Source organism: Physella acuta, unplaced genomic scaffold, assembly GCF_028476545.2.
Source record: "Physella acuta isolate Inbredline_101_S28 unplaced genomic scaffold, ASM2847654v3 ptg002605l, whole genome shotgun sequence".
Classification (NCBI taxonomy): Eukaryota; Metazoa; Mollusca; class Gastropoda; family Physidae; genus Physella; species Physella acuta.
The window spans coordinates 1-12,214 of record NW_026734061.1 but is presented as its reverse complement, the minus strand read 5'-3'; the positions used below and the strand labels follow the sequence as shown (position 1 = coordinate 12,214).

The following is a 12,214-nucleotide window of genomic DNA, read 5'->3' as shown; positions in this document are numbered from 1 at the left end:
ACTGCACAAAATGAGTGTTGAATCTAACAAAAGTAAAAAAAAAATCCTTTTCAGACCAAACAATTCACTGTGTAGAAGAAGTAGAGTTCATATGTTTCTTGACCTCGGCATATAAAGGGATAATGTGATCAGCACCATGCCCAGCCGCCTTTACATTTCCTAACGTGAGTTAGGGACCCATTAGCGCTGGGTGGACTCAGGGACGGTCTAGTGACTTGAACCCGGATTCGAACTCGAGACTTAACAGTCTAACAAAGTACACTAAACTAAACAAGATACCAACAAAATTAACAGCATACATTCAAAATAACTCACAAGTAAAATAAATAAAACCATTACAGTTTTTTTTACATATTTATTTTATTTTCTAGGTGTTTTGTTCACTATATCGCTAACAAACTGGTAGCCTTTATAAAGAAACTTTAAAGAATAAATCAAAGTTTACTGTTCAAGTCTAATACAAAAGGTTTCATCTCTAATAAAAATGTATAGGGTCGGAGGTAAACGTCAGGTAGAAAATAAACTGCTCTTTGTGTCTGGCAAACTTAGGGGCGAGTGTTGATGGGATATTCTGACATCTAGTTTAACTCTGCCTAATATTAACGGTGGGTTTTTGCTAGTTTTGTGCCCGTAAAACGATAGAATAATTAAATTAGGGAAATATTCCACATTTGTTTAATATTCTGGCTAAGACAAAACTTATAATGATTTAGTCAACTTATTTGTTAGCAAACGTTATAATTTGTTAGTAAAATAATGCCTAATCTACAAGATAAGTGAATTTTCGTTTACTTTCAGTTTATTATCAATTATTAATAACACCACAAATCATCTTAAAATTCAACCTCCCTCATAACCAGAGGCTCATCATAGGAAATTTGTTTTCTAAAAAAATATAACTTTAATTATAGATTATTGATTTTTCATTAAAACTAGGTTTTAAATAAAACGTATGAAAACAGTTACATAACAACAATCAAGATCTAATCATTTGTTTAGCACCCACCCCCTTTTTTTGTAATTTTAAGTTATCTTTTTTAAAGTACTTGTATTATCATGCATAAATTTAACCTTCAAATTTTTTACCCAATCGTAAAATTGTCTTAAAATTAAAAATGATGTTTGCAAAATGTTTAAATGATGTAAGGTCTGAACTTTAATTAAAATAAGATCTTCACTATTGATGCCATGAAGAGCACGAGCATGGACATTTGGAGGGCACTGCATCCATCTGGAAAACACGTAAAATAGAAAGTAAAGACAACATTTTTAAAAATATAAAATTACTTTTAGTTATTTTTTAACTCTCATGAATAGTGATGGGGCTAAAATTACTGTGTACATACATAGTAAATTTTTATTAGAATGAATTGGCAAGATGCTGTTAAAATTAAGTTTTAAGAATTTTACATTGTAGTATTTGATTAATGCAATGTTAAATATATGTATGTATAACACCAACATTTTATAACATAAGAGCTTGATTTTAATTTTAACTTTCTGTAAGATAGTCAATTGCTTAATCGCAGTTAATTGTTTTGGGTAAGAAATCATTTTGGAGTTTTGAAACAATATTTTTTTTAATTTTCTACCTGCCTATTCAGCGAGGTTATACAACTGTTGATAAAAACCTTATTTCATAAAGTTCTATCAATATCAACCTTGCTAACGTGAAGTTATACATTGTAAATACCTTTAGATATATTTGTGCAATCGTCACAAGCGATTGGTCAAGCCCTGAACTTCTCACCTAAATTGCAGCACTTACTTAGAACTTTGCAAAGAGATAAAAGCATAATAGGGTACTAAAAAAATGTTTACAATGGCAACGGGCTTATTTCCTGTGAGTGTTTCTTTCTGATTTTTTTTCTTCGGGGGGGGGGGGGGGGAGACACTGATAAACGTTTATATTTTGTATATAATTACATTTCGATTGGGACGGGGGACAGGGGGGTGGGGGCGGTAGACTTACCAAAAGTACCCAGAATGCAACCATTATAAACATTTTTACTACTAATGGAACCAAATGAAGTACCAGTAGGCTTAGGCTAATAATATTGTAACTAAGTTAAGGACAACTTGATACGGATTGGAATAAATAACAACAGACGTTACGCTTCATTAAGAAAATCACATTCAAAGAAGGCTATATTTTTTCTTTAAGTTACCTAAATCTTATAGTCTATCATTATCATTGTTTACGATTTTAAATAACTTAACATTTGGTTTGAAATATACTATCTGGCAAGTACGAGAACAAGAAGTTGGTGACCTACTTACAAGCCCTATCAATAATGAAAGAATGCTACCATGACTTTCATATAAATGTCACATTTTCCTGTGAGATTATTTTGTCTGAGATATTTTGTCTGAGATCAATTGTCCATGGTATCATTTGTCCTGATATATTTTGTCCGGGTATCTTTTGTCCGTGAGATCATTTGTCCTGAGATCATTTGTCCGTGAGATATTTTGTCTGAGATATTTTGTCTGAGATCATTTGTCCTGAGATCATTTGTCCTGTCACCAGTCTTTCTTGTACAACCCTGTACATTTCTCTAATTCGCCTCATATGTTAACATATTCGAGTGCACTAGATCATGGGTTCCCAACCTGGGGGTCACGACCCCCTTGGGGGTCGCGAAGGGCTTTCTGGGGGGTCGCCAACACGTTTTTCATCGCTTATAGTAGAGTGATCGCTTGCATTATTGTGATGTATTGCATTTATTTTCTACTTTTTAGTTCAATCAGAAAACGTGGGTTTTTTTTAAAACTTTTTTAATGATTATTTTCTACTTTTTAGTCTTTGTCTGTTTGTTTGCATTAAAATCTTGCTATGGATTTTATCTTTTCGCATTCACTTTTTTTGGTTAATCGAAGACAACTCGTAAAAAACACGTTGTGTGAATACGTTACTGACTAGAACACATAGATTTGAACCCGTGTCGAGTGGGATAGCAATCGTGTGCCCAACCACTCGACCATATCGTCTCCCCCATACTGGCCACCAGTTGTTACGTTCCGGTTGTTTGTACACAAACACCGCGTAAACACTACTCAGTAAGCCAAAAGAGGGAGAGTACCGTACCTTGTTTTCATCAAATTACAATTACTGGGTATGTCCCTTTTCCCCCACGTTTTTTGTACAAATCAATAGGGGTCTAAAATGATCAATAAAATGTATCCATGGATCAATTTAGTAATAATAACAATTGAATATTCTATTGTCATCGGAAACAAAGCTTCCCTGAAAATTTCAGCGCGCTAGCTAACTGGGAAGTGCCCAAAATTTCGATCGCAAGATTTGATTGGAAAACCAAACAAACAAACAAACAAACTAACAAACAAACAGACGCGAAAGCAAGTTAATGAAAACGTGGGAAAAATGAAAAACGTGGGGCGCCGAAGTTAAAGTTTTTTATCGGTCATTGTTAATATAAGATGTAAAAGTTATATTACTATTGATTAGATAATATTATTGAGTTTTATTAGGGAGCTTGTAGAGAGTCAACAGTATTAAAAAGTATAAGAAAATCACGGCGCCCCACGTTTTTCATTTTTTGTCATAATGCGCACGCAGTTTGCGATCGCTTATAGTAGAGTGATCGCTTGCATTATTGTGATGTATAGCATTTATTTTCTACTTTTTAGTTTAATCAGAAAACGTGAGATTTTTTTAAAAAAATATTAATGATAATTATTTTCTACTTTTTAGTCTTTGTCTGTTTGTTTGCATTCAAATCTTGCTATCGATTTTATCTTCTCGAATTCACTTTTTTTTTTGGGTAAACGTAGACAACTCGTAAAAAACACGTGCCTTTTCCAATCGACGTTTCTTCTGTGTTGCCGTTTCTTTCACCATTTTGCCCTCGCGTGCAAACCATTCAACCATCAACATTCTACTTCCTGATCAGTCAGATTTGCATAGGTTTGTACACAAACACCGCGTGACCACTACTCAGCCAATCGCGTGCTCGCTCCTTCAGTTAGCCAGAAGAGGGAAAGTACCGAACCTTGTTTTATCAAATTCCAACTACTAGGTTATGTCTCTTTTTTGTACAAATCAATAGGGGTCTAAAATGATCAATAAAATTTTTCCATGGATCAATTTAGTAATAATAATAATTGAATATTGTATTGTCATCGGAAACAAATCTTCCCTGAAAATTTCAGCGCGCTAGCTAACTGGGAAGTGCCCGAAATTTCGATAGCAAGATTTGATGGAAAAACAAACAAACAGACGCGAAAGCAAGTTAAAGAAAACGTGGGTAAAAGGAACGTTACAGTGGCGTTCAGTGACGTTAAAGTATCAACAGCGCGGATATTTTGAGGACACTGTACGGATACCATGTTGTAAAGTAAAGTAAATCGGTTGATTTAAAGTTATATTTCATAATCTATTGCTTCATACAAAAAGTTATGTTTCCACTTTAACTTGTGTTGTATGGGCTGTCAGACTAAATACATTACCACAAATTTCTTGTGCCTCAGTGATCGCGCCATGTCTTATGTTAAAGGTACAAAATATGAACAAGCATGTTCTGAATTCGCTGAATGACCTGTAATAAATGAAATAAATATTTAGATTTGATGAGTGTACATATAATTTAGGTTGTAAATTTCAAAGCAACTTCCTTCACACAGATTAATATTACATTAAAACACTTTAAAAAGTTTTTTATTTTAACAACCATCATAGTGTGGAAGAGTTTGTCCAATCGCTGGATGTTAGTGATGAAAACATTTTTAAAATTGTTACCTAATATATCTAGAACTGGTCTAACATGAAAGAAAGTAACATGCGTGTACTACTAGGAAATATTATTTTATTCAGATGGATAAAAGAAAATATTAATAAATATTAAATCATCTCAGAAAATAATATATAGCGAACAGGTAATGGAAAGCCAAATGGTCTATGTAAACTTACACTTAAAACGTACCATAGTGCAAGTGTATGTCTTTACTTACGTGCAGGTGTCATTTTTATGAGTTTTACTCATCAAGGTGCGTTTCCGAAATTCGCAATCTGAACAAACCACACGGTCAACAAGATTTTTTATATGCTGTTCAGACGTGACTAAAACAAAAATCAAAGAAAAGAATTAATTTATTAATCTTTACGAATAATAGCAATATGAGAAAAAGCAGTCGGAATATGATCTCATTATTATGGTCTGAGATCGTAATATTTCATAATATCCCCAAGCTCCTACTATACGACAAAGCGATAATATGCTCACACCCACCCCTTTAATGAAATGGGCTCTCGTTGCTAAAACGTTTCATTAATCATAATGTATAATCATATGTATCTGTATCTGTATATATATCTGTATCTGTATCTGTATCTGTATCTGTATCTGTATCTGTATCTGTATCTGTATCTGTATCTGTATCTGTATCTGTATCTGTATCTGTATCTGTATCTGTATCTGTATCTGTATCTGTATCTGTATCTGTATCTGTATCTGTATCTGTATCTGTATCTGTATCTGTATCTGTATCTGTATCTGTATCTGTATCTGTATCTGTATCTGTATCTGTATCTGTATCTGTATCTGTATCTGTATCTGTATCTGTATCTGTATCTGTATCTGTATCTGTATCTGTATCTGTATCTGTATCTGTATCTGTATCTGTATCTGTATCTGTATCTGTATCTGTATCTGTATCTGTATCTGTATCTGCATCTGTATCTGCATCTGCATCTGCATCTGTATCTGTATCTGTATCTGCATCTGCATCTGCATCTGCATCTGCATCTGCATCTGCATCTGCATCTGCATCTGCGTCTGCGTCTGCGTCTGCGTCTGCGTCTGCGTCTGCGTCTGCGTCTGCGTCTGCGTCTGCGTCTGCGCCTGCGCCTGCGTCTGCATCAGCATCTGCATCTGCATCTGCATCTGCATCTGCATCTGCATCTGCATCTGCATCTGTAGCTGTAGCTGTAGCTGTAGCTGTAGCTGTAGCTGTAGCTGTAGCTGTAGCTGTAGCTGTAGCTGTAGCTGTAGCTGTAGCTGTAGCTGTAGCTGTAGCTGTAGCTGTAGCTGTAGCTGTAGCTGTAGCTGTAGCTGTAGCTGTAGCTGTAGCTGTAGCTGTCTGTCTGTCTGTCTGTCTGTCTGTCTGTCTGTCCGTCTGTCTGTCTGTCTGTCTGTCTGCCTTTCTGTCTGTCGCCCTGTCTCTCTGTCTGTCTGTCTGTCTGTCGATCTATCCCTCTCTTTATATATATATAATTATATATATATATATATATATATATATATATATATATATATATATATATATATGTATATATATATATTCATTCACATAAATAAAAAAACACATATATGTAGGCTTATATAATTTTTGGTGAGTCCTTACTACTTAACATATGTATGCATATCTATAGATAATATTTATAAAGACTTACGTTCGGTTGTTGAACCACTCTGAGCAGTGATAAAACCTTCAGCGTTGAAATAAGAAAAAAAAACAATTATTTAAAAATAACAAGGTACTTTTTATGAACGTTTGTATAGGCGTTAAGGTGTGCTTACTTTCTTACATTTACATTAAAGGAAGATATACGGTTATATGGATTAACTACCAACGACTTTATTTCAACATCATATTTTTTTACATGATCGTCTTATTTACATTGGCTATTGTATTTTTGCAAATCCCGACGTTTTACACATCCCTGAGTGAAAAACATAGTTTTGCAATCTTATCCGTATGGCTGTGTGTGTAAACACGATAACTCGAGTACCGTTACAGCTAGGTTGATGAAATTTAATATATAAGTATTATATCAAAATCGTAGATCCGTGTTAACTTTTGAGCGATTTCCAATAACCGGAAGTGGTACTTTTTCTACTTTGAATTTTTCAAAAGCCTATAACTTGTGTACTATTTCAGATAGATAAATGAAATTTCACACGTCAGTAAAAGATCTAATCCCCTATCTTCTTTTACATTTTGAGTAATTTCCTTTGACCGGAAGTAGTAATTTACGCTATTTCCGATTTCTCAAAAAACAAATGTAAATTTATAAAGTACTAATAATATTCCGCACTATTATGCACATTTTGTTTTGGCGTTCGCTTGGTGCGCAATTATTTTTTCAACGAGATTCTATTTTATTTTTAAAAGTTTAAGTAATTAAAAATCATATCTAAATTCCGAGTTGCCATCCCACGTGGTGTTATATAAGAATATTCGAGAAAGTTTAGGGGAGATCACTCCCGGTTTATTATACTGATGATTTCAAATTGTTTTGATCAAAATGTTATTTATCATATTCTCACTAAAACCACGTGCTTCTCTTAATTTATTTTTAAAATCCTACATTTTTGTGTGTTACCAATGTGACTTAGAGTTTGCGCGGGTTGTTTGATTGGAAGTTCTAGAAAAAAATATTTAGTATCGGAGTTGGTTATTTGGGAATGTAGCGCAATGTTACACGAACCGGCTTAAAACGTAATATTTATGTTGTATATGTATTACATGGTCACAGAAACCATTGAACTCTACTTCACTTGCCCCTTACACCTTCAGATTTGAAAGGGAACGTTACTTTTATGTATTATATGGAGGACGTAATCAAGCAAATCAAATTATAGAGAGTTGGGGAAAGTGTACGACCACCACCATTTGGCAAGCAATGACTATCCTCTCCACAAAAAAACTCCATGAAATTTTTTTAATAAAAATAAATCATAAGCGAATAGATCATCTAACATTGCACTATATATATCATAATTACCAGCGCCTAATATGAGGTTCTACATTATAAATTTTGTAGTAAATAAAACATAAATACTTACAGACACAAAGTGCCGCAGCAGCAAACACTGAAATAGAATGTTAAATATACATTATAATATTATAAATTATGATATTATATATAATAACTGATATTTAAGAACACTGTAGCAAAATTATAACAAAAACCCGCGAGTTGCAGTTATTTATTAGCTCCCTTTGTATTATGTAATAGCGTTAAAAGAGAACTTACGTAACAAAATTTTAGCCATTCTATTGTTCCTGAAACGTATATTTTTATATACTGTTAAATGCATAAACGATAAATATATATACAAATGATTAAACGATATATATATATATATATATATATATATATATACACATATTTATATATATATCATATATAGTGTGTATATTATATATATATATATATATATATATATATATATATATATATATATATATATATATATATATATATATGTTATTATGAACTTTTAAGTGCCAATCAAGTTAGGTGGTAGTGCCTAATCGTGCTAGCCTGAAAGTCTCGAGTTCGGATCTCGGACTCCCGTTGGACCACCCAGCTGTGTTCGGGGAAAATGCGGTACAGGCATTGTGCAGACCACATTATCGTTTTAATGCCGAGGTCATAGAAACAGGTAAACTCTTCATTATTCTATGCCCTATGTGTTGTAAAATGGTCTTTCACTGTTTTACTCATTAAACCCCAATAGGCCTAGTGAGGATTTTGTAAGGCTCTTCACGATAGTCAGCGCAAACACCGTAAGCCTTCAGATCAAGTGTTTAATTTCCTGCCTTGACAAAGTGACCTCACCTCGGAGGGGGGGGGGGGGGGGGGGGACCGCGGCTGCCTGTGTTAATGAGAACAATAATTATCTATCGAGAAAATAATTTCACCTAACAAAGTAAAATATTATAAACATTTCAATCTAGATCTTACGTTTTTCAGAAAAATGTTTTTAATACGGTTATAATTTTTTATTTTAAAAATTTAAGTGCTAAACCTGACGGAATCCTCCACAAACAGAAAATCTTCGCAAAACTTCTTGAAACAAAAGTTGTCACTTTAAGTAGTGTTCGGCACGGACGTCAGCCAGAGTTTCAACCAATGCAATGTCGAGAAATTTAACATGATTCAAAGTTGTATTTAATGCCTGTTACTTAGGATACATAGCAAACAGATTGATCTATGGGTAGGCGTGGTAAAGTGGATGTCGCGTAGCAGACTTTAAAATGTGTTATCGTGAGGATAAGGACAGAAATTGACGTCATTTTAGAAGAACTAAAAGTTTAAAACAAGCTTCTAGTTGCAGTAAACAAAATAAAGGTTCACCATTAGGCTAAAACGGGTTTAAACGAGGGCAGAGAAAAAAAATCGACGACAGCTTTAGTACACACTAGCCATCGGTACCTGTTTCACGTGAATTATAGGCCTATATATTTTAAAATGTACTTGTTTGAGTAAAAAATTTATGAAATAGTTATTGCTCCAAACGCAATGTGCTTTACTACACGCTGACGATATTATTGACAAAGCAAAGAAATAACTAGTTACCTAAAAATCCGACACATTTAACATAACACAGGCACACACTGATTAAGTGACTTAAATGACTCCGTTAAAAATCTGGCTATTCAATGTTTATTATTTTGTTTTTAAGTAATTTGTATTTTTGCAAATCTCGACGTTTTACACCTCACTGATACGGAAAAACATAATTTTGCAATCTTGTCCTTATGTCTCTGTGTGTGTGTGTCTGTGTGTGTGTCTGTATACACGATAACTTGAGTAACGTTACAGCTAGGTTGATGAAATTTAATATATAAATATTATATCAAAATCGTAGATCCGTATCATTTTTTTTAGCAATTTCTGATAACCGGAAATGGTACTTTTTTACTTTGAATTTTTCAAAAACCTATAACTTGAGTACTATTTCAGACATATAAATAAAATTTCACATGTAAGTAAAAGATCTAATTCTCTACCTTCTGTCAAATTTTGAGTTAAACGAAAATACTAATTTACGCTATTTCCGATTTCTCATAACTAATGTAAATTTATGGAGTACTAATAATATTCCGCACTATTATGCACATTTTATTTGGCGTCCAATGGTGTGCAATTCAATGTTCTACGAGATTTTATTCTATTTTAAAAAGTTTAAGTATTTAAAATGTATTAAATATCATGTCTATATCCCGAGTTCCCATCACGTGTTTTTTATATAAGAATATTCGAGAGAGTTTAGGGGAGATCACTCCCGGTTTATTTGTTAAAAATAGTTTTGAACTATCCATTTCTTTTTATTGATTTACTTCACACCTATACGGTTGTTCAAAAATGATATCACACTTGAAGGGGGGAGGGGTGTTCTGAGATTTTGTGAGGTAGGTAGGTAGGTAGGTAGGTAGGTAGGTAGGTAGGTAGGTAGGTGGGTGGGTGGATTGGGTGGGTGGATGGGTGGATGGGTGGGTGGATGGGTGGATACGTGGATGGATGGATGGATGGATGGATGGATGGATGGAATGATATCACACTTGAAGGGGGGAGGGGTGTTCTGAGATTTTGTGAGGTAGGTAGGTAGGTAGGTAGGTAGGTAGGTAGGTAGGTAGGTAGGTAGGTAGGTAGGTGGGTGGGTGAATTGGGTGGGTGGGTGGATGGGTGGATGGGTGGGTGGATGGGTGGATACGTGGATGGATGGATGGATGGATGGATGGATGGATGGATGGATGGATGGATGGATGGATGGATGGATGGATGGATGGATGGATGGATGGATGGATGGATGGATGGATGGATGGATGGATGGATGGATGGATGGATGGATGGATGGATGGATGGATGGATGGATGGATGGATGGATGGATGGATGGGTGGATGGGTGGATGGATGGATGGATGGATGGATGGATGGATGGATGGATGGATGGATGGATGGATGGATGGATGGATGGACGGATGGACGGATGGACGGATGGACGGATGGACGGATGGACGGATGGACGGATGGACGGATGGACGGATGGACGGATGGACGGATGGACGGATGGATGGATGGACGGATGGACGGATGGACGGATGGACGGATAGACATTTTCTCGCGTTACAAAATTATTTTTAGAAGCCTGTTGTAGTTTTACCGCTGAATATAGTAGTACCCCTTACTCGCTATGCAGGACGCTCGATTAACGGATGCCAAGTGCCAACATAGTCGCTCTACATCTCTGGGCGCCAAACCGTGTATTGACGGAAATCGTACCCTACATGGCGCCGCCCATAAGAAACTTTAGTTTTGTTTTTCGCAGAAATATTCTCGGGAGTATTCTCATCTCTTCCCTAAAGTTTCATGGCACTCGGATGAACCGCATCCGAGTTTTATTTTATATGTACCGTGTATAAAGATAAAAATTGCTCCCCCCGGGGGGCGCCACCCTTGCAATATTAATTTTTTTTTTTTGCAGAACCCTACCATTGAAGGATCTAATCATCTCCCCAAAGTTTCATGGTACACGGATGAACGGTGTGAAACCGAAATAGACTTTTATTTTTATAAACCGTATATAGAGAAAAATCGCACCCTCTCGTGGCGGCGCCCTTGCAAAATTAGAAAGGATTTTTTTTTACAGAACCCTTCCCTGAATTGTTGTAATCAACTCCCCAAAGTTTGATGGCGATCAGATAAATGGTGTCAAACAAAAATCGACTTTTATTTTTCAATACCGCATATTGAGAAAAATCCCATCATACCGTGGCGTCGCCCTTGCAAAATTAAAATATTTTTTTACGGAACCCTTCCCTGGAGTGTTCTAATCAAGTCCCTGAAGTTTGATGGCTATCGGATAAACGTTGTGAGACCGCAAACTACTTTTATTTTTATATACTATATATAGAAAGAAAACAATTCGAGCCCTGACAGGGCGCCACCCCTGACAATTTGAGACTGTTTTTAGCACATAAACCTCCTCAGGAATATTCTCAACATCCTCCCAAAGTTTCATGGCGATCGTGTGAACGGTGTCACCGCAATTCAATTATATTATTTTTATACCACGTATATAGAAAAAAAAACGCACCCTCACGTGGCGCCGCCCTTGCGAAATTAAATATGTTTTTTTTTTACAAAACCCTTTCCCAGAGTGTCCCAATCAACTCCCCCAAAGTCTCATGGATATCGGATAACGGTGTCACACCAAAATCGACTTTTATTTTTATATACCGCATATAGAGAAAAATCGCACCCTCCCGTGGCGCCGCCCTTGTGAAATTAAAAATTATTTTTATTACAGAACCCTTCCCTAGAATCTTAATATATAAAAGCCACCATGCGCACTCTCTCTCTCTCTCTCTCTCTCTCTCTCTCTCTCTCTCTCTCTCTCTCTCTCTCTCTCTGTCCGCAAAATATTTTCGCCGGACATATCATCAGAATCTAAAGCGATAT

At 35.5% G+C, this 12,214-nt stretch overlaps 1 protein-coding gene across 3 annotated transcripts; it reads right to left on the bottom strand.

Annotated features, from left to right (window-relative positions):
• Window positions 1-346: 346 nt before the first annotated feature.
• LOC131933718 (uncharacterized) lies at window positions 347-8,872 on the bottom strand. Of its 3 annotated transcripts, none has more exons than XM_059290341.1 (7): window positions 8,778-8,872; window positions 8,000-8,028; window positions 7,809-7,835; window positions 6,413-6,448; window positions 4,972-5,080; window positions 4,471-4,559; window positions 347-1,231 (listed from the first exon to the last, which is right to left on the bottom strand). In XM_059290341.1, the coding sequence occupies exons 2-7, from the start codon at window positions 8,016-8,018 to the stop codon at window positions 1,161-1,163; spliced, it is 351 nt and encodes a 116-aa protein (XP_059146324.1). In that variant the 5' UTR covers window positions 8,019-8,028; window positions 8,778-8,872; the 3' UTR covers window positions 347-1,160. The 3 variants fall into 3 exon arrangements, with proteins under 3 accessions (XP_059146324.1, XP_059146325.1, XP_059146323.1); XM_059290342.1 differs by having other exon boundaries at window positions 8,000-8,025; window positions 8,775-8,849; XM_059290340.1 differs by having other exon boundaries at window positions 8,714-8,815.
• Between the last annotated feature and the right edge of the window lie 3,342 nt (window positions 8,873-12,214).

Coding starts and splice junctions, on each gene's coding strand:
- LOC131933718 (XM_059290341.1), bottom strand. Junction 5,081..6,412: donor GAGTGGTTCAACAACCGAAC/GTAAGTCTTTAT, acceptor TTTTTGTTTTAG/TCACGTCTGAACAGCATATA. Junction 1,232..4,470: donor TGAGGCACAAGAAATTTGTG/GTAATGTATTTA, acceptor CGTGTTTTCCAG/ATGGATGCAGTGCCCTCCAA.